Below are 27,039 nucleotides of genomic sequence, written 5' to 3'. Positions count from 1 at the left end.
GGATGGAAAGAAGGTCTTTCATAAGCATTTCCTTGTGTGCAGTGAGGCTTGAATTTTTCTCCCTGGGAAGTTTGGGCTACTTTGGATTCATGTGTTAGAAAAATGCAGTGACATTTTTCATATGGTAAATCTAGGTTTTGTTCTCTTATTAATGTAGGAACATCTTAAAGTTCTCACACTGTTATAATGAATTACAGTTTCGTAATGAGTTATCTTCTTAAAACAGTTGTGTTGGCTGTCTGTTATGCTTAAGGCAGTTAGCATGACTTGAGAATATGGTTAACAGAGGTTCCCTCTGCACTTCATGAGAGAACCACGTTTTGACTTAGATCTTCTTGTTTAGAGTCTTGAATAGATAGACAGTGGCAGAAAGCTGTTCTGTCATGACTTTGCACCCTCAAAATGTCAGCTACTGCATTTCTGAGATGTTACAGTGGCCACTTGAGCCCACTGGTGCTTTGAGCACTTTCTGTAGATCTGATTTGGTAAAATCATTTAAAATATTGAGTGTTGGTAAGCTGTTAACTGTAATAACTTCCCCCCCCCCCGCCCCCAATAGAGGAGAGGAAGAAAGTAAATAAGGTCTTAAAGTAGCCAGTTGTGACTTAGTGTAAAATCTTTTAGTTGCTTTGTTTTTTTCTTATGGGAGCTTATCAGCACAGCCTGTTCCTTCTGCATTTTCTGCTGTGAATTTTCTGATATTTGGTTCATTTTGTAAGAAGCCATTAGTTACTCATTTTATTTGAGAATTGTATTCAATGTACTTGATATCAAAGCTTTTTTCCAGCTGTTGACATGTTTTCAAATAAAAATTAAAATGCTGGGAATAAAAAGCGTTTGGATACATACATATGCACAGGCTTGCTTTCTAAAGGAAACATTACTGATGTATGGTTTTCTTAAAGGATTAGTTAGTATTAACTGTGAGAATGATTACTTGCTTTTGGTTAACTTCTTTGTGTTAGTACACCTCCAGAAGACATCCATGGGATGTGGATTTAAAATCTGGTCCTGTTTTGAATGCTTGTATTTTCAACTTTTTTCATGAAGTTAAAATGAAGATTGCTTTAGAAGTAATGGATAGTTACCAGGAATGTTATCATGGGAAATTTTTATTTGTAGCATCCTTGGTCTGCTTACAAAACCAGTATGTAGCCCTGTTTTGTGATTTAGTTTTTCATACACATGTAACTGCCAACAGAAAAATATGATTTTCTTGCATGTACATCTTTATGTGGACATCTTAGCAAATCATACTGTTTGGTAATTAGCATTTAGCCATGAATTCACTTGTAAGAGGGGAATTCCACATTGCATCATTCCTTAAAGATGTACATCTGTGAATAGAGAACTCTCAGAGAAGAAACCTTTTTTTCCAATTTTTTTTTTTAAGCTGAGATTCAAGATATGTTGAAGGCAAGACACAAACATGGAACAGGCTGCCCAGAGAGGATGTGGAGTCTCCTTCTCTGGAGACATTCAAAACCCGCCTGGACGTGTTCCTGTGTGACATGATCTAGGTAATCCTGCTCCGGCAGGGGGATTGGACTAGATGATCTTTTGAGGTTCCTTCCAATCCCTAACATTCTGTGATTCTGTGATTCTATGAAACATGTGACTCCTTAATGTTTGCTCATGTCCTCTTCTCTCTGCTCTAAACTGTAAGAGACTTCCCTAGTATTTTTTTTAACAGAAGTGTTGTTCTAATGAGTGCTTCAAAATAATGAAAAGTACATGCAGGGAATTTCAGGGAGAACTTTTCATTAAGCTTTCATGTTAAATACCCAAAAGTCAAGTAATAGAAAATTGTCCCTAGAAGAGCCTTTGTTTAAGGCAAGTAACATTTTTTTGTAGCAGCTGAATGGCAGCGTGGAGTGACACAAAAAGGTACGTTATAAATTCTATAGGCTTCAATCCTTAAGTCACTTAATCGCCGCTTAACTTTTCTCTAGCTTCTGCAAGACTAGGTGTGGGAAGAGGAGAAGGTACTGTTTTGTGTTAGGGTGGTCTTAGCTATAATGCTCTGAAATGGTGAAAGAAGAAAAAGGAGGTTTAGAAATGAGTTGAATAAAGTAAAAACAGTAGTGATGTGTGCCAGGTAGGATCCCTCTGTTACCACACAGGCTTTTTTGGTTGGAGAGGAGTGTCCTTGCTAGCACTGTGGCGTGGGATAATGGTGACAGGCCTGTATTGGCTGTGGATGAAACTTCATTTTTTTTTTTTTTTTTGTCCAGAAATGAAAATTGACAGTGAGGGGAAGAAAAGTCTCTTACTTTTCTAATATAAGATGAGAATTAACATTGTTGTCGAAATATACTGGCATCTCAGTAAATAAGCCTTGCATCTTTTGGTGTTTAATTTTTCTGCTGTCTTAGCAATGAAGTACTTCAGTGTATTTTTGAGTAAGTTCTAACAGAGCAAGTCCGTGAATTTGAAAGTTAAATAAGAAAGGTGGATCTGCTTAAGTTAGTTTTTAGATTAATAGGTTGGTGAAAGACCAAAATTTTGATAAATGAAAAGCCTAAACTATAGTTTAAACTATATTTTATATTAGGCTTTGTATATTTCTAATTTAGAAATAAAATGTTGATTGATTGGTGATTTCTGACATTTCCTTTTAATGCATTTTCATGAATCCTTTAGCTGTGAGGATCTCCATTATTTTTTTTTAAATTGTGACATAAATTCTCTGGAGCTTGAAGGTGAAAACTCCAGTGACTTGTTCTACAGTTTCAGGCTCCAGTTTTGCCCAGCCCTCCATATGCCTTGACCTGTCTTTCAGACAGTGCTTTATTAATCACAGCGGGACCTTAAAATCCCAGGTGCTTTTCCTGACTGATTATAATGGTGTCTGTGAATACACACACACACACAACATGTGTGCGTGCACACACACATGCAATGGGACATTTTTTTAAGATGGTGTGCTGACTTTTTTCCCTAGGTGAGGTAGTAATGTCAGATTTCTTAAGTGCTCTATAGCTCTCCTGCTATGTCAGAGTTTGTTCATGATAGTTCTGGTAATTAGACAGGAAGATAACCTCCAGATTGCTTGAAAATTCTTACTGTTCTTATAGCAGTTTAGCCAGGTTGCTGTGGTTGACAGTTTGTAACGTGTCTAGTGAAGAGATGTAACTTGAAACATGAATTCCTCTTATGGCATTTGAGAAGCCATTAATTTCTTTCCCTTTCCTTCCATGTTTTAGGATTGGGAAGACAGAATCTTTTTCATAAAACCTTTGAAATGAAATGAAAAGCTTATTTTTCATCAGTGGCAGTGGATGCAGCAAAGTTAGCATAGTGGTAGTGAAACCTTGCTGTAAGCTAATGTGTCTTCAGCTGTGGGGAAAAACCTACATGATCAGTAGCAGACTCTGGTTAGCAGGTGTATGACTGAAGTTTTTCACTTATCTGCACCATCCTAAGATTTTTGACCAGATGAAGGAGCGATTGGTAATGCATCCTATAATGAATTTTCCTTTTTTCTTTGTATCACTTTCCTGATAATGGAATGAATATTTAGAACCAGTAGCAACTCTGGATATGGTGCCTGGAGGCAGCTGGATAAGGATAGTGAATGACCAACATGTTGTTAGTTTAGTTTTGCTGTTGGCAAGTAGTAGCCAAAATGAGGGTTTGATTTGGAGATTCAGATGCACTGTGCTGCTTGGTCCTTAATTGGTACTTCAGAAGATTATCTTTTTCTAAAAATTGAAATTTTTATACTCGATGTGCTGTTTATTTATATGCTTTATGTTTACTTAGGTGGAGTATCACACAGGAAGATTAATATGTTGTATAACTTGCGTACATTATCTAGACCAGCAGCAAGTAACTAACAGTTGAGAGCAGAGAATCAAAATCTATCCTGTGAGAGCTGCTTCGCACTTTTAAGTATGTGCTTATGCTATACTACACCTAAAATACAGTTTGAGGGGTTTTCAGTGTTGATGAGCCAATGTGGTTCTTCATGGGCCTGAAAATGTGATAAATAGTAGTAGTTCACACTTACAATGAAGACTAACACTGTAGTTCTGCTTTCAATTATTCAAACAGAAAAGTTTTGCTTTAAATGTGAGTTTATCATTGTATGTCATTTAACTTACAAATGACAGTTGTATACTAGAATACTTTATCCCATATCTCTTTAACATAATCAGCTTCTCTAGTGTACTTGATGAATTTAAGTTCTTTTCTCAGAACTTCTGTGCCAGAAATGGGGGGGGGAGCCTTAACAACCATGTTGATGTTTGAACAGTTCAACTGCAAGGGCTTTTCCATCTATAGGAATTATGAAGACATTATTTTTGGGGTACATTTCTGTAGACTGGTACAGAAAGTATAAAAACCTTTTCTTTGCTTCTTTCACAAGCTCTTGAAATGTTTGTTTTCTCTTAAGAGGCTTTCTCATTATTTTAAAGATGTTTTAATAAGAAAAGAAGATTTTTATTTATTTAAATTTTTGTGGTTTGCTACTACTTGGTCTGGTATTATTCGTCTACTTTAGAGAAACACTGTGGTGGGATTTTATTGATCTGATAAAACTAGTGTCTATGCATTTACCTTTTTTCTTTTGCTTCCTGAATATCTTCTGTTTAATTCATTCTGTGTTTTCTCATGCCATTTTTCCTTGAAAATGTTACTTATGAATTCAGAGTGCCCGATGGTTTTAGTGGATATCTTCCTTTGGATTTTTTTCTTTCTCTCATACTTCTGGGTAGCTGATGCTTCTAGGTAACTAATGCTTTGTTTCACCAAAATTGGTGAAGTTAGGTGTATGCTTTAGACACTTTCTTGCTGGGAAGAAAGTGTCTTCTTTACAGACAATTACTTGTCACAGGGTGCTTATAATCAGTTGTTTTTTTTCTTTGCTGAATTTTTAAATGTGAGGTTGATGTTTGAGGTACCTTATTTTTGCTCAGATGCTTGATAAATGCAAGTGAAAAGTTTGTTTTCTCCCCTTCCCTGCCCTGCCGCAAGTTAAAACTTAATTTGAGTTGGAGTATTACTTTTTTCTCAGCTATAGTAAGTATTATTTCATTAGTACTTGGGGTTTGTAGTATTTCAGAGTGGATTCCTCAGCAGAACTAAAAGCTTGGGTTTTAAAATGCTTCCATTATTCATTTTTCAGTTGAATTATCAGATGGTCCAGTGAAGTTACTTAAAAATTGTGTGTGGTGAAAAACGAATGATGCAAAGAGCCTTGGAAAAAATGCACAAGTCATGATCTATTTAAGCATTTTACCATTTAAGGGGGATATTTTCACTTGAGCCACAGGTAATTTAAAAAGATTCCTCTAAGTTTACAGAAAAGTGGAAAATGGGGAAATATGAGAATGAAATTTGTCATTAAACCAGTGTTTTTTTCCTCCCACTTAATTATGAACTCTTCTTCCCATTAGAGCCTTGACTCATTCAATCTGGAAGATGGATTGAATTGGATTGTCGTTCAGTATTTTGTCTTTGGAATGCATTCTGTAAATGCATGTGTTTACATCAGTCTAAATCCCATATTGAGTCGAATTATTACTCTGTTAATAAATTTGATAGGTGCTTTTCACTCTCGGCCTGTGCATTTCCCAAACATTAATGTATTATTTCTCACATCACTCTCTAAATTAGAAGGCTTGTGTTGTCTTTTGTTTTATTGATGAAGAATGAGGCACAGAGGCTGTAAACTTCAAAAGTACCTCCTGTCATAACTTTTCAACGGATTTTTGTTAGATGTTCAGGTGTTACAGACACAGCTTATGGTGGCTTAAGTTGCTGTTGCGGTCCCTCACTCTTCCTCAGTTTTGCCTTTTTCTCTGTACCCAGAAAAATGAGAGGAGGATGAAGAGGTGAATCTGAAAAACCTGTGATTTTTCTGGCAAAGTATATGAACAAGACACAGACAGAATTAACTTCTCAGGGGTTCTGTATAGCTGCTTTATAACCCAGAGATTTCCCTTTGACTTCTGCAGTTCTGTTTCTTGTAAAACATCATTTAACTTCTGCAACAAATAAGGTATGGACAATTTTTCTTCCTGGTGCCTCAGCTGATTACCGTTTACCCAGGGGACTTAGTTAGATGGAAATGAACTTTAGTTTGATGGAAGTGAAGTTCAGTGGAAACCAGATTACTCTGAAAATCCCAAATTATGTAGGAGAAAAATGACAATTGAGCCTTTGACAAATTTAGAGAGTATGTTCTGTGTGTCTGTGTCTCTCACACAAACAAAAAATGTTATCTGAAAATTTCTTTTTCTAAAATGTAGTAAGATGTTGACTGTCACAGTGGATACAGCTGTTGTACTCGGTTACTCATACTCTTGTCATCTCTAATTCAGTTCTTTTTGACCTGAATTTCCAGATAATATTTGAATCGTGCAGTCTTGTTTATGGTTTCATAACTGTCCTTTTTTTTTTTTTGTCAGCAGAAGTAAAATTTTTGCCAGCTTCTGTGTTTTACATCATCTGCATTACCTGCTGTAGCTTTGTTACTGATTTATATACTTGTGGTCAGATTATTCAAAGTGTTACTGCTAAATTAATTTTCCTGACTCACTGTGATCTGTTAAGTATTCCACTGGCTTGATGATCATTTCCAGGGCAAAGAGTTTTTTGCCTTCACCTTAGGCTTCTCGCACTTAGCCTTATTTGCTCTGGCTACTTAGTATTTCTTTCATGACTCAACTTGTGCTGTTCATGAACTGACATTCCTGGCATTTATCATATGCTGAACAGCTTCGTGTGCATTTTCCTGTGATATCCATTATGGTTGAGAAAAATTTTGGTCTTTATGACACTTCTGTGTTGTCAAGACTCATCTCTGCTCTAATGTATGTGAACCTTGGTTGCTATCATAGCTAAATACGTGCTAACTATAATTATCCATATTCTTTTTCCTTCCTTTTTCCTCCTCTTTCAGGGTGTATTTCATGATAGATTTGCACTGATGCTAAAGGAGTTGGTTCTGTCCATGGTTATGTATTATTCTTGTTTCTCCTGCCATTGTTAGTGTTCATACGGCATGTGATGCAGCTGAAAACTAAAATGATTTTCATTCCTTTCCCCCAGTTACCTTTCAGCCAGATTGGCTTCTTGATCTGGCTGACTATGTGGTGACGCAAGGGCTAATAGTGGTGGTGAGAGGGTGGTTAGGATGAAAGTGAGCAAGATTGCCCTCCTCTTGTGACAGTGGAGACTCACCTGGTTTCAAACAGGCTGTGAAGCTGTATCTTCAGCTACTGCTTGTCCACATGCAGAAATACAACGAAATTTATCAGGATATAATACTCTTACTGGGGAATAAGATTGCTGTTTCTGACTGAGATTCCAATCATGGAAGCAGAAAAGATGTATGTGCTGTGGTGGCAAAACTAACTTGTGAGAGTTCTGTCGCTGTCACTTTGTGCTAGTTTAAGCACTGTCCCTAAAAAGAACAGTTACGACATTCCTCTTGTCTCTCTTGGCCTGATGGTGGATTCAGCTGAAAACTGGTATCTTTTATCGTCTATTTTGTGTTCCGAAGGGAGGTGCTCTTTAGCAAGGGGGTTCATGGGATTTAGCAGTTAACCATTTTCAGTGCAGGGAGATTAGTAGTAAAGTGTGTTTTGGATTTTTTTTGTGTGTGTGTTTGTTGTGGGTTGTTTTTCTTGAGCGCTGTTTTTCTTGAATGATGTTTTGGTTTTCAGACAGAGCTGTAACAGAGTTTTTAAACCCATCCTCAGTCCTTAGGATGTGGTAGTAGTTGATCATTATTTCCTGCATACCTCAATAAAGAAGGTTACAACATGCTTTTTGATAGGTTGTATAGATAGAGGAATATTAAGTTTCTGGGACAGGGGAGTCACTTCTTGGTTCTGTGGGGGAGTGGGTATAGTGGAAAAAATTCTCCTCTTTCCAACCCTGCTTTGTTCTTCATATACTTTCTAGGGACTTCCTTACTTGTTCCTATCCAACTTCCTCTGCTATTTACCTTTTTGCATTTATATCAAACTACAGCCTTTGTTGTGTTGGCAGAAGGAACATTAAGACAGAAGACAAAACTTCTGTTCCTGTTCCCACTTCTTATTTACCTGCAGAGAGGCCGGGATTTTTAAGGGGAGTTGTTACACAAGTTCTCTGGAGCAGATAGGTAATTTTCAGTGATTTCTCGAGCATTCAGTCTGCTTAGGCAGATGGCTTGTATGAGTTGAGTTGGAATGGAGCACGTTTAAGGCAGACAATCTTAAAAAAAATGAGCTGTTGGCTTATAACACCTCTAGCGAGCTTGCGCAAGCTTGATTTTTCAGAGCAAGTGTCTTCTCACTGAAATGGTTGTAAGGCAATCGGAAATGGCAAAATGTTTACTTGCAGGTAGCTGGCATGGAACTGTACCAAAATCTCCAGGCTGAGTTAGGCAGTTGGTACATTGAAAATTAGTTGGAAGTTTTGCTAAGTTTGTTAAGCAGTTATGAAGAAGCTTATTGAAACATGAATTTTAATACTTATATCACTTTCTTCTGTACTTGAGACATTTTAAATCATGCTTGATGATGGTGATGGTAGTGTTAAGAGTTCCTGTGCTTAGTTTGTGCTTTCTGATTGACCATTACATGAAAAGCAGAGTTTAAAAAAAAGTGAAATTAAAACTAGTACAGTAACGAATACTTAGATTATTTGAACTTAAAGCATTTCAAAATATCTAGGTATTTCAGTTTGTCATGTTTGTCAGTTAAGTTTGTCATGATTCAAGACTGTAAAATACTTCCAACTTAATATGGTTTAGATGCTGCACCATGCTTTAATTATTTGCAGTTAACCAAGCAATAAGTTGTGTTAATTTTATACTTTGAGGGAAAATTTCTATAATGTGTTGATAGTATGACAATATTAGGGGTATAGACTAATAATAATTATTAGTTAATTAGTTAATTAAATAATTTTCTTTAGTGTGATTTTTAACATAGTTTAGAGAAGCCCTTAAATTCTCCATAGAAAACATGAAGGGAGTCAGAAGGGGCTAGCCTGTTTTTTGCAGGCTAACTTTAACCTTCACTTTCCTAGCAGAAGCTTTATAGTATAATTGTGGTAGTGGCATTGGATACTGCACACTGCAGTAATACATCAGGTGCTGTGTGTAAGCATGGTTTAACAAAGAATAGCGCACAAGTAAAATGTAGAAATAACATTGTAGTAATATCTGTAATTCATTGGCTGAATGGCTTTAGACAACGTTTCAAGTATTTATAGTGCTGAGTTTTGCAAAACCTTAAGTGCAGTATACTATAAATAATTTTATGCTTTAAAGCCACAAGTGGAATGAACCTGGAAGGTGCCATTATGCTTCCCTTCAAATACTTGAGAAAGAATTAAGGTAGTAAAAGCCATTCAGCACCTACAGGTAGTCTGGTGGGATGTATGAACCTCATCAGAAATAACAGAAGTCACAATGTATTTGTGTATCTCGGGGAAACCACGGCTAGGGATGCCGCTAAACATGAGAAACAATGATTTGGACATTTGTATGGTTCAGTGGGATCTTCCAAGGATGCATAAGGATTACAGATAACATTAACTGCAGACAAAAATGTAAAAACTTAATGAAAAAAGTTTGAATCAAAATGGTCCCTTTTACCTGCTATGCAGTTGGACTGGATGATCATTGTAGGTCCTTTCCAGCTGAAAAATAATTCTATTCTTAAATGTTCTATTCTGTTCATTGGAGGAGGAGACAGATACTTCATAGTTTTAGCTTCAGTCCTGCCTACAAAATTGTACTAAAATAATGAGATTTCTTTGTGAGCCCTGGAGCAAAAGAAGAACACAACTTCCAAGAAATTTTCAAAGGTCAGCAGAGATAGAGGATAAAGGTTCTTAAGAATTATTAAGGGTTTGAGCCCAGATGCCAAAAAGAAGTGAGATATTTTGTGGACAATTTTTGGAATTTACAAAACTCATGTTCTTCTCTAGTTAACCTTAGGACCTGATTTAGAGAGAAGTTATAGAATCTAATGCAACCTAAAATAACAATAAAAACTTCCTGCATAAGTTGCAGAACTAAAGTTCTGGGTGTGTATCAGTGGTTTCACTGCTACACTCACAATATCAGATACAAAACCCAAAGCTTTTATGAAGTTAGAAGTCCAAGGATTTGACCATGAAAGAAGAAGGAAATATGCATTCCTAAAGATGGAATTGAAGGAGCTTCTGAGGTGGTTAAGACACTGGAGTTTGCAGTTTGGAGGAAAAAATCTGTGCAGATGCATCAACATGTGTTTATTTTTGTCAGCCCAAATGTGAATACTGCAGACTTCTTATGGCAAATCTGAACAAAATGAAAAAAAAAGAAAAAAAAAAAAGAAAAAAGCTTTGCTGTGAAATGATGTAATGTCCAAACACAAAAAATACCAAGTAGGCTTAAGCTACTATGAAGTGTGGTATTGATGACGTTCATCTCACAAAAATGAAATAGAGGTGAGACTGGCAGTTCTTTACTAACATTTTTGGCCTTGTTTTAATTTGCTTTAGTACTTTAACCTGCTCAACACAAACATAAATGCCATAGACCATTTTCTTACGTTAGTGGAGTTGTGTAAAAGGTTACATGTTAACAAAATCAGATTTGACTTGTTTGTTTTAACATTACCTTGTAGAAGCTAGCGTATTTCTTGGGTTGTGTGAATTGAGTTTCTTGCTGAGTTCTTGCTTTCAAGAAAACTAGAGTTTGGTAAAAATGGCGTTTACTGCTCTTTCTCTGGCATGATTAAACTCCCTTTAAGAGCCTTTTGCTGAAGTGCTTTTTTGGCTTTGTTTTTTAATGCTGAAGACTTTATCAGTATTCTTTCCTGTGCGTAGCTGGTAGTAATTTTTTTGCGCCCTACTATTACTGATTTTGTTTCAAACCTATTAAACCTAGACCTTCCTTCCCATTTAGTTCTGTATCTTGTCCGTATTTTATATCTGCTGTCTGCTTTAATTTCCAGTGCAAAACCATAACAATGTCATGGTACTTAGTTCCTCGTATGTTGGAAGATACAATTCGTAACCCCTTTTGGTGGGAGAATTGCAATGGATGGAAATACTTATTCATTGTTACCTGGTGTTCTGGGAATGCATTCAGCATCCTCCCTTCTTGCTTGGTATGAAACATGGTGTTACTGTATATATTACTCTTTGCCATTTACACTTTAAAGTTATGTTTAAAAATGGTTTCTGTGTATGGACATTATTTTTAATTTAAAGTGTAGCTGTATATAGTTGGTAGTGGTATCAGCTGATCCTCTTAGCTCTGTGTGCTATTTCTAACAGACAAGTGTTTTCTTGCATGATTAGCCAAAGATTTGCAAAACACACGTTTTAGATGTATTGGTTCTGTTCTTGAAGTCTACAGCGTAAAAGCTCTTAGCATGAAATAATATCTTACTATATAACTTAGGACTTCAGAACTGAAAAGGAAATACTATGTCCTGTGTAGAAAATTGAGTAACTCTTCTCAAAAGTTGTAGGGAAAAGGCAGGTCCTCACTGCTTTTTCTGATTTTTGTCTATGTGTTTGATTGGCAGTTACTGCTTTTTTGAAAAGAAAATGTCAGTTACAAATACAGTTCATCTAGTACTTGCCCACTGGCTTCTCAGTTCTTTTTCTCCTTTGATAGGCCCAGAAGTTGAAGCGAGTAGAAGTAGCAGTCTTAAAAGGACATCTTTATTCCCTTACTGCAAGCCAATAAGATAAATAGCAGCTGGAAACCCCAGAAGAATGAGGCTGCCTTGGAAGTGGATGGTCTCTGGTGTCTGTCCTGTGGCTGGTCTTGTAGTAGGTTCAGATATTTGATTCAGCATATTGCACTCTCATCTTGCTGGGGAAGCTAATTGGTGTGGAGGGTATCTTTGTTCCTACTTATTTTGTTCCTACTTATTTTTTTTCTAGATGTAAAAGGTTGTAATTCACAAGTTTCTTGTCAGTTCTGCGGCCAAAATTATATGCTTCTGTTTAAATCTCAAGACTGTTGTCTTTTTTTCTTTCTACAAACATACAATTATGGTCTTCACATGCAGTTGCTTTTTTTGAATAACTGTGCTTCTAGTCGTGTTTCCCAATATACACAAAGTTTTCTGTATGTCCTTTTTTTCTAGGTGAATGACCTGACACTTACCTATACTAGTGCACATTTTATTGTGCCAAGATTATCAGATGATCCAGATTACTCTGTGACATGTTCTCATTGTTTATCACCTCATTAGTTTGTGTCCCATGTGCAAAATTTATTAGTAATTTAATAGTTTTGTATGTGTTATTGGTAATATTGGATAGTATGGGATTGAGAATTGATACGTGAAGGGTTTGGCTAGGAATGTTATCCCTGTTTGTTAAAATCGTGTTAATAATTCCGACTTCAATCAGTGGAGATTTTTTTTTTTAACCTGTTTTGTTTATTGTAAAATTAATCAGACAAGCATGTAAAAATGCAGTACAGAAATTCAGGTAGTCTCTGACATCGTTGACATTTATGATAAAGAAAAGTATTAACTTGATCGTATTTATTAGACCATAGGAAGTTGCATTAGTGACTGTGAGTTTCACTAAATGGGTTCATGTCCAGAGATGGTAGTTTGATTTCTTCTCTCCATTCCCTCTACTCCTCCCCCGCTTCCTTTCTGTGCTTTTGGACTATATCCTGTTTTTCAAGATTTAGTAGAATTATGTCTGTAGATTTCTCTGGATTCTTGATCATATCATTAGACTCTTGAGTGCAGCATATCTGGGTTTTCTGATTTTAAAATATTGAGTGTAAGTTGTTTTAATATATTACATTATAAATATTGGAAACCTGAGGTTTTTGTTATGACATTGATGCATCCTTTGTGTTTAGATTCAGAGCAGGAATATGACTTGATATCATGGCAGAAGAGGCTGAGATGTTTAACATTTATTTAATGATTTTTGTGGTGGTTGCTAGAATGTTGTAAATGTATTAATTATGAATGATAATCATGTGTGTACTAGGAAATACATGTTAGCTAAAAAATGAGGATAACTGATTAGAATAAATTTGAAAACCGTATATTAAATGAATTGCAAGAAGAAAAAAAGTATTTTGGGACACATCATTCTGTATTGTTGGTATATTGCAATATGTTTCTCCGAAACTAAATTTATTTTAAGTGCAAGAAAAATGAGGTGGTGTTTTCCACCTGCGTTAGTATACAAACCTACATGTTCTCCTGAAACAGCTTTAAAGGCTCATTCCACTAGGAAACTGAACCTGTTGCTATCCCTATCCAGTTGTTTTCTCAACCACTGCGAGATATTGTTATAACTAATAAAAAAGTAAACTTTCAATGCCAGTACAGAAATATAGTTTACATCTGCCTGCCTTATGAAGACTATTAATTGGCAAGAATTGTAGGCTGTATTGTGTGCATACTCATGCAGAGAAAACATGGAGATGAGTACTGCTGTGTAAACTTAGGTGTCTAGTCTGTTGTCTCTTTCAGACTTTGTAATACATCCCAATCTGTACATGCCCAAAGCTTTTCATTCCCCTTTTATAGTGTGCTTCAGCAACTAATAGGAAGCCACTGATACCTCAATGCTCAGAAACTTTTAAATTTCCTATATTCCTTTGTGCTTTGCTGTAAAAATTAATGTCTTAGAAAAGCCTTCATTACTTAAGTGAAATTAAGCCTGTATTTTTTGCTACCTGGAATACTGAGAATGTTATTTCGATTTTTCCCATTGACTTTTGAGCATCCCATAATAATGCTCTTCGTAGTAAAAAGGCAAAGCAGTCAAGTTGAGTATGAAGTAACATTAAAAGTTAATTATCCCTTTTTAAAATGAAGTAAGATTAAATCTTTAAAAAAAGTCTGATAGCGTAGCAACTTGCAATTATTAGCATTTGGATTAATGCTTTAAGGAACAAACAGGGTTCTTAAAGTGTTCTGTATAGCTTGAGAGGTGTAACTATTACATCCATTTTAGAATTGTATGAACAGCTTGAAGTATTTGATACCAAACTACAGATTTAATATTCAGAAATAAGGAACCAACAGCATTTAATCGGTCTTTGGTGCAAGCTTTAGACGTACTATTTTCTTGAAACAGTGATAAGTAGACATGATATAATAATAATTGCTCTATAGATGAGTGACTATCAACTGCAAATGTGTGTATTCCTTTCAGTCTAGAACATTATTGAAATGTAAACAGGATACAGTTTCATACCAGTTGAACCAGTGTAACTCCTGCTGAAAGCTCCCGAGAGCGAAGGAATGGTTGTACTGGGTGAGAGGCTCGGTGTTGCTCAGCGCTCTGTCTGTGACAGTGGCCTGAAATGTACACCTACAGAAAAGCACGGCAGCAAGGCCACAGCTCGCTGATGGGGAACACAGTTAATTGTCTTAACATTTACTGGTTTTGTATGTAAGGCATTGACTGGTTGCTTTCTTAGTGCTCTGTCTTTGCATTCTTCTCTATTTACTCTCACACAAGCAAAACACTTCTTCAGAACAGGAACTGAAATTGACTTTCCTGTTTGGTAGCCAGAACTAAGTGTATGATCAGAAGACCTGACCTCTTGTTACATTATCTGGGAAAAAGCATCATGTACCTTAAAGTAACCGGTGATACACTGTTTAACTGTTAAATGCCCCAAGAATTACTGGCAAGTGAATGTCTTTTAGAAAAAGACGCTGCTGCTGCTGTCCAGTTCTTTTTCAGGGCTTGACCTTCATTGAATATTGCCTTGAAGTAAGATAGTCCTTTGAATGGTGTAAAGGATTTCCTTGGTTTTTTTTGAAGTCTTTTGGATAGTTATTCCATGTGGAAACAAGAAGTTAATATGTTTTTAATATGTCAGTTTTGTTGCCTTGATGTGCAGGGCCAAACACTGGCTTCTCAGCCTTAGCTTGAATACAGTTTGCTTTGGTTAGCATTTCTTGGGCTCCAAGCTTGTCATTTCAATGAGAACTTTGTATTGAGACTGAAAAACTTGATGGAAGGGGGTCAGCTTTAGCCAGAGGAGCCTGAGGAGAGGCCTTACTTCTAGTCACCTGAAAAGGGAATCTGAGAACAATAAGCTTAGGCTACCTGTTACACCTGAAACAGTTAAATGTAGTCAGATTCTTCTCTTCATCAGTATGTCTCAAGTCCAGTTACCTGAGAAGCCAGTACCATTGTCCAGTTTTCTGTTCAGAAATCTCTTTTCAAAAGATGAAATAATCCGTGTGGTTTTGCTGTAACAGAGCTATATTAAAAAAAAATTGTTCTTTGTATCATTAAGCCTTCTATGTCTAGTTGTTTGGTTGTATGTTTGGGGTTTTTTTAATAGTGATGGCAGAAATACTGAATTCTCCATCCCTGTTCTTGAATTATGCCATGTATGAGTATTCTAGTTCTCTTAACACAGGGTGTAAGTATGGCATTTTCATTTCTTTGAGGTTGTTGAACTTTGTTTTCCCGAAATCTTATTAACATTAAGTCTTCAATCTTTGAATGTCCTCAGAAATTTAAATTTTCAACCAGACCACTGCATAAGCTCCCCAGTGCTCTACAGTATGGGCAGAAGACAATAGGATCAGGCTGTCACGCCTGTAAGTCTATAATACAGATAATATTCATATTTGTTGCTCAAGGAGGAGGAAACATCATTGCTTAACAACTAGCATTTTCTGCAGCCTTCCTCTACAGTCTCTTCAGCATAGAATGCTGTGTAGCTGGTACTTGAAGATCTGAACGTGTTTAGATTACTCTTTCAAGACAGTTATTTATGGGGTTGAGAGTTTTGGTCTCTCTGCTTTGCCCTTGACCTGACAATAAGCGGTGATGCTTTCTTTTGGAAGTTCACTTTCTGTGCTTTTACTGCTTGCTTAAATTCATGTGAATGGTAGGTGTAGGAGCATCTTGTACGAAGTGAAGTCATGTACCATTAAGTAGATGCAGCTTAGCTGCGCTTAGTCTCAACACTAAGATTTGAAGTTAAAAAAAAATCTTGAAAGAACTGAAGTATGTTTCAGGACATCCCTCTTTATTTTGTCATATGATATTGAGGGCAAATAGAATTGTATGTTTGCATGGATGTTCACAGTGTTCCAGAAACTTACGCTGCCAAGCGGGTTAATTTCAGATGTATGATATGGGAAGATCAACGAACAAGGTTACTTGAAGTAACCTATTTTTCAATTAGAATAGTTTTAGTTCATAACAATTATAGTTACTCAAAATCTGTCTTTTACTGTATCACTTAGAAATTTATTGCTTTGAAATAATGTGTTGGAACCTGATGCAGTTGAATAAGTCCCATGTACACTCCTTTACTAGGAGAAGGAGTCTAAATTGTCTTTGTAGTATAAACTATTTGAAATAACCTTTTCTCTGGTTGCTGCTTATCAGATATTTTTTAAACATTGGAAGTTAGACACTTCTTCCTCTACTGAATACTAGCTTAATGACAAGTTTTTCATTAATCGTTGAATACATTTCAGTTTTAGTGCATGTCAGTGTTAATGAGCAAATTGCTGAGACCACCAGTTTTCTGTTCTGATTATATAAGTAATATCCTCCTTCCTGAAAGACACAAAGCACAGAGAAGAAAGAAAATGATAAATGTGTGGAGGTGTGTGTATAGATTGTAACTGCTGAATTAGGTCAGTGTTACAGTTTTGCGGGAGGTGTTTCTAGATGAGAAGGCGTTTTGATTGAAATAAAGGAATAGGGTAGAAGGTTCGATTCCTCAGTCTAGAATTTTTAGACTAGAATAATATAACTCTTGTGATGAGTCAGTATTTATTAGGATTTTAAGAAGGCAGTTCTCAGAATCCTATATGAAACATATCTGTGATACCTTTCAGCGTAAGGTTTGTATTGCTGCAGTTAAGGTTTTTTACAGTACAGCACTTATGATGAAAAAGTACATCTTCGGTGAGATCCCATTAAGATAGAAACGTTGTTCTATAAATAATGCTGGAGAAGAAATAATCTGATTTTTTTCTTAGCATAGTTGTATGATTTTTAGAAAGCTTTGTTGTTACATGTTGAGTAGACTAGTATCCTGGCATACCACACTGCAAAGTAGATTTTGTGGCATATATCCTCACTTGTACATAACCAGAAAACTTTAAATAAAGGAAAAATAGGTCTGTGTCCCGAGATAGGGCTTAGGTAATGCACATTAATAATAAATTGTGTTTTGAGGTCTGCTACTGTCATCTGTCACCTTGCATTTGCTTTTTTCTGAGACTCTATATTATAAGTAGCTAATTTAGGAGGTGCTGTATGTGTTGGGGTATTTCAGTGACTTTTGAGGAGATGACTGAGAAACTCAGATGAAAGCTGTTCTAAAAGTCAAGTGTATTAGAAAATGATGTGTGTTCCTTGATCATTATATTCTAAACTGCCATCCTTGGTATTCACTGTTGCGTGTTGTCCTGTAACAGAGTAATATGTACATATTTGCTCCTTATTTGGCACTTACCCAGGAACCTCTATCTGGTGTTTTTTTCCTGGCTTTTGAAAAGGTGCTTGATTTCTTGTCTTCCCCAAACAGAAGTAACTATTATGCCGCACAGGATCGAGGTTGCTGGCAGTGGAAGTGGAGGCTCAGCTCTGATATGGAGCTGTACTGCATGATGCTTGAGCCTGGAAGCAGAGGCCCCTCCTGGAGGGCAGTGCTGTGTGGGGTGTCCAGCATCCTCTGTGCAGTCTACTGGTGCTCTGTTGGAGTACTGCTTGCAGCGGGTCGTGTCTTCTGGATGGGGGGCATGCGGAGTCAAAAAACTGTAGTTGTCTTCTGATGTGACTAAAATTACAAGCAGTCAGGTGAAGCCAAAGCTGACTTTCACTTTATAATTTAGTGTTGGATCAGGGTGACATAAGGAGATGGCAAAAGCATGGCAAATCAGAATTTGCTCAGTTGGCAATCAAAAGCAAATGTCAGTGGGATTCATTTGACTCAGTCTTTGTAGCCTTGTACATCACTTGATTAACAATGGAGGAGTTAGTTTGTCATTTAATAGGTGTCTGTCTCCATCTTGACACTGTATCAAAACATCCATTCAAAGCTTTGGGTAAAGTTGATAATTTTTTTTAACACAGCTAGGTATGCTGAATCCGAAATCAAATATAGTAGAAATGACACATATAAAAATTAATATAGGGTCTCCATTAGTATTCAGCTGGATACAGGCAGTTTGAATTGTTTCTGTTGGGCTGTCTGTATACTCAAAACCAAAGTATTGCTGCATCAGTTTACATTTGTTTATAAATAACTGAATTAATTATAAATAGGTGTAAAGGCTATTTTGAACTGAGCCAAACTGTGCCTTGGTGAGTTTTAACTCTAAAAAATTGAAATTGAATAGTCTTAATTAAAGAAGTGTTGGGAATTTGAAATTTCATGGTTAATCAGTTCTAGAGAGATTAAGGCAGTAGTGTGTTCTCTGTGGGCATGCAGTTTGATATTTTCTCTAAAACATAAATTGTTAAATCAGTGGCTGAAAACAGGACTGGTAAACTACTCCCTTCTAATACTGTTTAAAATGCATAAATTGGATGATGATTTGTGCTTACAAAAACATGTTTGTATACTTTGTAATTAGAAGGAAAATACCTGAACAAGGATATCCTTGCAATTTAGAATATGCAGAAGGTACAAGAAGCAGTTGGACCATTTATTGGAGATGGAGTGGTTTTAGTTAGCTGCAGCATAACTTGAAGTTACTTTTGTATGTCTGAGAACATCACACAGATGGGGAGGGAGAAGTGATGAACTCAGTTAAGAAGTTGACCTTGTGTTATGCACATCACCAAGCCAAGTGAACTCTGGAGGCCCTGAAATACACTTTTCTGGCAATGTAATTTAAGTAATGTACATAGAGTAGTGTCATTATAGTCTTAAGCAAACAGTCACTAAATAAGAGGAAGAAAAAGATACATTAGTCCTTTATGTAAATGTTCTGTATTTACTAATGTCTACAAAATTCTGTATATTTTTTGTTAAACAGATTTTGTTTCACTTTGTGAATTTACAAGATTTTGAATAAGTTGGTTATTTCAGTAGTAGTTTTCTTGTATCTCCTAGTGAAATTATGTCACTCACCTTGAGCAGAAAGGAATTTACAAGAATGCTTTGCCCAGACCCTTCAACTAAGCACAGAGGCAAAAATCTAAGGGTAAATCCCCACTAGTGAAAGTCACTAACAGGAGAGCTGCAGTTTTGTCCTGGTGCCCTGGCTAGCATTAGGATGCGTACTCTCTGGCCTTGCAGTACGCCAGTTCAGGTAATTAAAGAAACTGAAAAATAATCACAGTGTTTATAAGTTTGGGTTTTTTGATTTGTTTTGTTTTTGTTTCCTTTAGTACTCTGAACTGGATCACTTCATGATAGTTCAGCCAAAAGCATTAGAATGAGATGAGATTGAAGCAGCTTGCACTTGGTGTAAGTTACCGTGGAACTTACAGTTCACAGTGGTCACCACTTTCTGCAGTTTAAGCCAACCTCTACCAGGTTTGCTGCAGAAAGGACCTGTTTCACCCTTTTCCTGCTTCTTTGCTACCTCACACCTTGTGCCAGCACAAGTTTTTGTGTGGCCGTATTGTGAACCAGACCTGTTAAGGAAAAACGGTGGTGATTAAGGAATATTTATTGTGGTGGTAGTTGGCTTAGGGCTCTTTAAAAGTACAATGTAAGTTGGCAGAAGTTTGATTTCATTGGTTTATGCAAGTACCTGGAAGCCTCAGTCAGGTAGTGCAGGGGAACTGACTGCATTGAACTGCAGTAGACTGCAGTGTGTGTATATATATGTGTGTGTGTGTGTGTATATATATGACAGGAAACTTAGTCTTGCTAATACTTTCTACCTAGTGATCTTTCTAAACATCAATAGAAAACAAATAGTCAGGAGGGCAGTTTAAAAAGAGCACCAGTTAAAATAAGTTCATTTTTAAAATTGCATTTAAAAAATCAGTTTCTTCCTAAAGAAAATTTGAGTTGGTAATGCCTTTGTTCTGGACTTAACAGGCTTACTTAAGTCCTATGAATATGAATTCTGAAGGGTGGGGATGGATTACAATTGACTGTATTCAAAGAATACAGTTCTATTCAAAAGTGAACATTATTTTAGTGACAATATTAGAGATCTCTAAATTTGTTGGTGCTGTTAATATTGGGGACTGGGCAGGGGGGAACAGTGTATTCAGTCGAAATTTTTATTGTATATATATCTGCTTGCAAATTTGCACAATTTAGGAAAGGATTTTAAAGTGTCTTAGAGAAAGATAACAGCATTGAAAATTAATGTGAGATGAGATGTCATAATAAAACACAAATATGCATAGTGTTACAGCAAAAATTTCACTCCAAATTGTTAACTTGGAGCTTTTGCTGATTGAATCAGGAACATAGCACTGCCGAATGAATCTTACTGAAAGCTCATGCAGTTTTTTCTGCCACCCTACTTGGCTTTTGAACTTTCTGAGTACTGTTGTTGGTTTGTGTGATGTTTGGAAGTCTGAGTTGCTCTGGAAAATTAAGTTTTGTCTTCCATAGTTATGCAGTGCCCTGTGGCATAGGGTGGGATTGCTGTTATAACGTAACACAATGAAGTTGAAATACATAGTTATTATTGAACTGTTGGTATATCATGATTACAAGATCAACAAATAAGTCTGATGTCAGAATTTTCTTCACATAATCCGCTAAAATACTTGGTGGGGATGTGATGGGCTTTGTAGTGGGCCTGAAAGGCCAGTGGACCCGGCTTTCATAGGCACATGTTGGAAGAAGGGAATACAGGTTAAATGCCCTGGGTAAACACTGATATGCTAATAGAAGTAGTTTGGCTGCAGGGTCTCTATTAGTCTTAGCTGAGGTAGAATTAATCTCTAACTCCCTCTCAGACATCTGCAGTTAGACAGTGTCAGGAGAAGAGTATTGGAAAAGATGACAAATGTGGCTGTTTATGCTCTTAACCTGGTCATTTCTACATAGACCTGGATCAGCACCTTGACTCCAAATTGAAAATCTACTGTAGCAATTTGAGCACAACAGAGTCAGAGTAAACAGCTGCATTTTGGATATGTGTCAGTTTCTCAGTGGTATAGAGGTAATTATCAGTGTAATTTGTACTTAGAACATTAAAATCATGTTAAATATTTCAAATGTTACCTCCTCCTGATGTCAGTTGTACTTAATAAAAAGAAATACTAAGTCTAAAATAAGATTCTTTATGGCAGTGTATTTGGTTTTGTAGTGTTATTTTCCAGGTATGGACACTTTCATATGCATATGTCAATATGTCTTTTTTTTTTTCCCCCCCCCTGCCAGGTTATGCAATGGTCTCTGCAAGATGGCTTGTTCTTGAGTTGGAGCTTTTTAAGGCAAGCATATGCTGGTACTTCAACTTTACTAAGTGGACTATAATTTCTTCTCTCACAACAACTACATAAGCAGACAAAATTGCAAAGATCTGCCCTGTGTCGAGTATGACAGCCACGACTCGTGGCTCTCCGGTAGGAGGGAATGATAGCCAGGGCCAGGCTCCTGATGGACAGTCCCAGCCTCCCCTCCAGCAGAATCAGGTATGGTATTAACAATCAAGTTATCTAAAAATAAAGAGGTTAGTTCTTTAGAAATAGTGTTTCTGAATTATTTGAGTTTGTATATTCCTAGAGATGTCTAGTTAAGTTAGATTCTTTTTTGTGCGTCTGGAAGTACAAAAAAGATTTTGAGGAATGGAGGCAGTGCTATTGGCAAAGTAGGTACAGTTAGGGAGCACTTCATTGCAAAAGATGCTCACTTTTCAGGCAGTGGCATAGTTCTTTCAAGCATATGTATTTTGGATAAGAAGCCTTCTTGTAATAATATCAGCAGCTTCCTCAGAACAGCATTGTAGACTTACCTGCCACAGATTGGTAAAACTACTCTCTGTGAGTTCAGTTTATTCTCAGTTCTGCAAAAGCACTTTTTGGATAAAACAGCTTACAAGCGGGTATCAGCTCTTTAAGACCATCTTCATCTAGGTCTCTGTTCATTGTACTAGACTTCCTGAACAACTTAGCATGTTTCTGTTGAATAGGTTATCCAGCTTTCAATAGACAAGCAAAAATTTTCAAATACTGCATCATAATGTGGTGATTCTTTTTTGTTGGGGAAAAAATACCAGAAAAGATGCTTTTAAACAATGCAGCCAAACCCATTTAAAAGAAAAGCCACGCTGTCTTTTAATTTGGTATGAAGATTGTATTTGTTTAATGCCATAAGGTTTAATGATTGTTACTTCCTGAGAATGAAGTGTTGTTTGGAACATGTGTGGTGGGCTGACCCTGGCTGCCAGGTAAGCCTCCACCCTGTCGCTCACTCCCTGTGCCTCAGTGGGATAGGGGAGAGAATCGGAAGGGAAAAGTGAGAAATTGTATGGGTTGAGATAAAGGCTGTTTAATAAGTGAAGGGGTAGTGGGGGAAACAAGTGATGCAAACACAGTCACTCTCCATCAGCTGATGGATGCCCAGGTAGTCCAAAAGCAACAGCTACCTTGGAAAAAAAAAAAACCTCCCCCTGCCCTTGCCCTGTTTTGTTGCTGAGTGTGACAGTATATGGTATGGAGTATCTCTTTGGTCAGTTCAGGTCAGCTGTCCTGGCTGTGTCCCCTCCCAGCCTCTTGCCCACCTCCAGCCTACGTACTGCTGGGGGCCAAAGTGAGAAACACAAGGCCTTGAACCTGTGCAAACACTATTCAGCAACAGACAAAACACTGGTGTGTTATCAATATTGTTTTGGTCGCAGATCCAAAACCCAGCACCATACAGGGTGCTGTGAAGAAAATTAACTCCATGCCAACCAGACATGGTACAACATGTGAAAAACGTTCTTGAGGTTTTGATCCTCTCTTGTCCTCATGCTGTTCTGATTTGAATCTTTATTATTGTCAATTCATACTATTTCTAGATAGGAATAAGCGTGCATCTACAAAATGCATTGTATCTTGCATGGCCCATCAAAATGGGCTTAACTAATCATGTTCTTGGAGGTTAGTAGCCAGCTGTACTAGTATGTTACTAATTTTTAGCAAACTTTTTTAGAAAATGTTTTTTATGGTCGTTTTCTTCTGTGCTGTGGCTGAAGTTTGTCTTTCTACCTAAAATAGTCATCTTTTGTGCAGAAGATTTGTAAAAACTGGAGCATCCGTGTAGTCTCTATTTTCACCTTCTAGGTAGGTGGTCTGCTGAAAGTAGAAGTCTGTTACAAAAAACCCCACTTCCCTCACTGGGAAACCAGCTTAATTTTTAAACCGATGAGATAGAAAGCATATAGCACATTTTATGCTCTTTTTTGTTAATAAATCTGAAATCAAATGATTTTATTATATTTTATGATGACAGGTACTTCAAGTGATTCTTTGAAACACAGTGTGAAGCAAAAATGCCAAAATAAGTGGCACGCAAGTGCAGGCAGTATTTAAAGTATTTTCCATACCAATTTTAGACTTCTTCACCTGATTCTTCCAATGAGAACTCCCCAGCTACCCCGCCTGATGATCAGGGCCAAGGAGATGCTCCACCCCAGCTTGAAGATGAGGAGCCTGCATTTCCACACACAGACCTGGCAAAGTTGGATGACATGATCAACAGGTATTTTCACACTTTTTTCAGAGGGTGTAGATTATTTGTGCAAATATCTTGATAGTGGAATCAGGATTCTTGCATCTTTGTTTCACTGTATTTCTTGAAATAATTTTTATTGGGTTAAAGTTGGAAAGAGAATGAGGCACAAATCAGAGGGTTTTTTTTTTTTTAAATGGAGTGCTCATCAGAGCCTTCAAAAATGTACATGCTTATGGTATTTTAAAAGCATTACAAAGGGACAAGGATTCTTGATTTTTGGGAACTGCAGCTGAAATACAGGGGGGTTTGTTTTGTTTTTGAATATAGGCCTCGATGGGTTGTTCCTGTATTGCCGAAAGGGGAATTAGAGGTTCTTCTAGAAGCTGCTATCGACCTAAGCAAAAAAGGTAAGCTGAAAAGACAATTAATGATTATTAGGCCAGTGTGTAAAGTATTTTCTTATTCTTTTGAATCCTTGATGGAGGCTTAAAAATTCTGGATTATTTCTGTTACAAAGCTGGTCCTGAAGATTGTTTCAGGGTGGTATGCAGAACCTTCATAGATCAGAAATTTTAGAAAGCCATCAATGTAGTTAGAAATTAGGTGCCTTAGCATGAGTAGGGAAGTTGAATAATCTTACAGCAATAAAAATCTTGTCATTCCTGTTCTACCTGTTTTCTGTATTCACTTTGATATCAGACCTGGTGGGTTTGGTCTTTATAACAGCTACGAAAACTCAAAGAATTCTAGGTTTTTAAAAATAAGTTACTAATCTAGCTTTCCAAATGTCTTGCCATAAATTTTTCTTCAAATTTGGCACACACATACTTTTGAGATTATTAGAGAAAAGTTAGAATTTTAAACAGCATGACTTAAACTAATAATTCTACCATATTGCTTGGTGTGTCTGGCTTGCTTGGAAGTAGGAGGATTCCATATCAGGACTGTGTATGTATTTGCTAAATTGTACTAGTCAGATCGACAAGTTCATTATGTGTTCTGGAAAGTTTTGTTCTCCTGGAAAGTTGCTTTGGTCTCCTATTCTGGTCAGTATTTGTTGCACTAGTGTTTGAGAAATACCAGAATTCAGATCAAAATATTTTTCTAGGATATCTACACTTAACCAGCTAGTTGTGTTTTAACTATAGTGACATACAAAGTGCCCGTTCCTTTTGCATAGCTGGACCAGGACGACTTCATTTCCATGTTAATAAAGATTATTCTTAGGCAGTTTTAAGAATAAAAAGCTGATTGTGGTCATGATATTCTGGGTTACCTTTATTGTTTTCTGTGAGTCTCTTTTGCTTTGGAGCACTCTCTGGAAAAACAAAAGTTAGGGTGCACCCTTGTGATCCAGAATAGGATAATGAGATGTTGTTGCCGACACTGATATATCAGCTGTAGTTGTGCTTGGAAGTGGCTTCTTTGCACGTGGCTAGGTCTGGCAGGAATCCTAAGGTGAGTGTAGAATTTTCAAGTGATCGCATCTGTTCAGGAGCAAAAGAAATGCCAACTTATGGAAAGAAAATGCAGCCATCTATGTCTGGGCTGTTGGAACAGTGCAGTAAAAAGTAATTCTCTGCTTGTGATTTGTGAGAGAGGAGATGTATGTACTGCCAGCTGTTAAATCTTTTTTTTTAAAAAAAAAAAAACAAAGCCAAAAGACTATCAATGAAATAAATAAAAGCAGAATGAGATTTTTTGGCTACTCCTAACGTCAACGTACTTCTCCGAAGCATCAGACTTAGTTGAAAGTTCTCAAACAAAAAGTCTTCTCTTTTTCCTCTTGGAGTTGTGAAGAACAGTGGAAATCTATTCATATGCTTTGTGCACTTTGATTTTTATTAAGTTGTTGATGTCTGATTCTGAAAAGGGCTTCTGCATTGCTAATTAATTATTCTTCCTGTTGCCCTCTAGATCAATTCCTGTGTGTGTATGTACACAAGGATTATTGGCTAAGGAGGAAACAAGGAAAGCTGTTAGAAGTAGTTGTTTAACTGTGTTATCTTTATAGTTACATCCTAGATTTTTTTTTCCTCTCTACTTGAAGTTACATGATGGCTAAGATGGTTCTTTTTAAAATAACTTTAGATGCTCAAGGAATATGATAGGGTGCTCACTGGGTGTAACTGATTCTGTTTGGTACCTCAAGACTTGGCAGATACTGTTTCAGAGTGTGTATATATAGAGAAGTAATGTAAATGATTCTGTTGTGTACATTTCTTAATAGACTAAAATGTGTTCCATTATCTCAGTAAGATCTAAAATTGAACACCTTGCTACCTGTCCATGGCCATTTTTCTTAATCTGAGGAGTTCTGTTTCAAAAGGGAAGAACTGAAAGGAGAAACAGAAAAATAACCAGCTGTTGAATTACATAAATTTTATATTGCAGTCTGTGACTCAGATTGTGAAGCAACAAAACCCAAACACAGCCCACTAAATTTTTTTATCAAGCACCATTTTCTAGTGGTTAGGGTTCTCCAAGTAGCTTTTATTTCTAACATTGCTAGTGGCCATTGGCATTGGCATTCTGGAGTGACTCTGGGGTAACTGCTCTCTTTGTGACCCTGTCTATAAAATAAGAGTGATATTTGCATCCTCTTCAAATCTTTTCAGGAACTGAAATGAAAAGGGACATAACTGAACTGAATTGAAAGTACTCATAAGAATTAAATGTCATCATTACCACCTTCAAGTGCAAGGAGCAAATTTGATAGAGTAGCATGAATCCTGTCTAGACTGTGACTTGCATTATTCCTGGCAGATGCATTTATTTATGGAAGATTATCTTTCTGTGTGTAGGTGTCAATGTATTGTTCTTCATTAAAGCAAGCCCTGAGACTATCAAATGGTAGTCTGGAGTTACTTGCTAATAACAGAAAACCTATTTGAAAAATAGTGTTTAATAGCAAGAGTGATGTATATCTTCACAATAACTCTGGAATACTTCTGAAGTGTTTTGAGTAATGAGATTTGTTCCAGAAATAAATGTCATAGTGAGTTGGATGCTATAAATTTAAAAAGTAAAAAAAAAAAATGTTTTGTTTTAGGGTGGTTTTTTTTTTATAGGCAAGAATATTCTCCACTCTTTCTTCCAGAATCCCCTCAACAACTTTGCACTGCTCTGCCTTTGTTGTGGATTTTGTTGCTTCTAATGTTTGCATTCAATTTTTAACATGCTGCCAGAACTTCACAATGTGACACACACAAGCAAGATGCAAGGCAACTTAGACAGTTTGTAGCTTATTTAAACTGAAATGAGGTTTCACTGCACAACTTAACTTCATCCTTGATCCTAAATCTTTGTTTTTGGTGAATTACAAGGCTTACAGAATGGGAAAGAGAGACAGGCCCTAGAGCCTCAAAAAAGAAAGAAACATGTTTGTGTGTGCATGAGCACATGTGCATCCAAAAGCCAGGCAGCCCAATAAAGGGAGTTGTTTCCAGCATCCTCTAAAACCATCTGTCTGGATG

The 27,039-nt window shown here is 36.7% G+C and overlaps 1 protein-coding gene across 1 annotated transcript in view; it reads left to right on the top strand.

The window, feature by feature from the left end:
• USP9X (ubiquitin specific peptidase 9 X-linked) overlaps window positions 1-27,039 on the top strand; it is a 105,413-nt gene that overhangs the window by 4,704 nt on the left and 73,670 nt on the right. The window contains exons 2-4 of the mRNA XM_068395183.1: window positions 21,287-21,540; window positions 23,445-23,590; window positions 23,891-23,970. Coding sequence (XP_068251284.1) covers window positions 21,445-21,540; window positions 23,445-23,590; window positions 23,891-23,970 — 322 coding nt within the window. The 5' untranslated portion in view covers window positions 21,287-21,444. The remainder of the gene's footprint in view (window positions 1-21,286; window positions 21,541-23,444; window positions 23,591-23,890; window positions 23,971-27,039) is intronic.

This window comes from Nyctibius grandis, chromosome 2 (genome assembly GCF_013368605.1).
Source record: "Nyctibius grandis isolate bNycGra1 chromosome 2, bNycGra1.pri, whole genome shotgun sequence".
In the NCBI taxonomy this organism is placed as follows: domain Eukaryota; kingdom Metazoa; phylum Chordata; class Aves; order Nyctibiiformes; family Nyctibiidae; genus Nyctibius; species Nyctibius grandis.
Note: the sequence above shows the minus strand (reverse complement) of the source record. Positions and strands in the feature narration are given on the sequence as shown.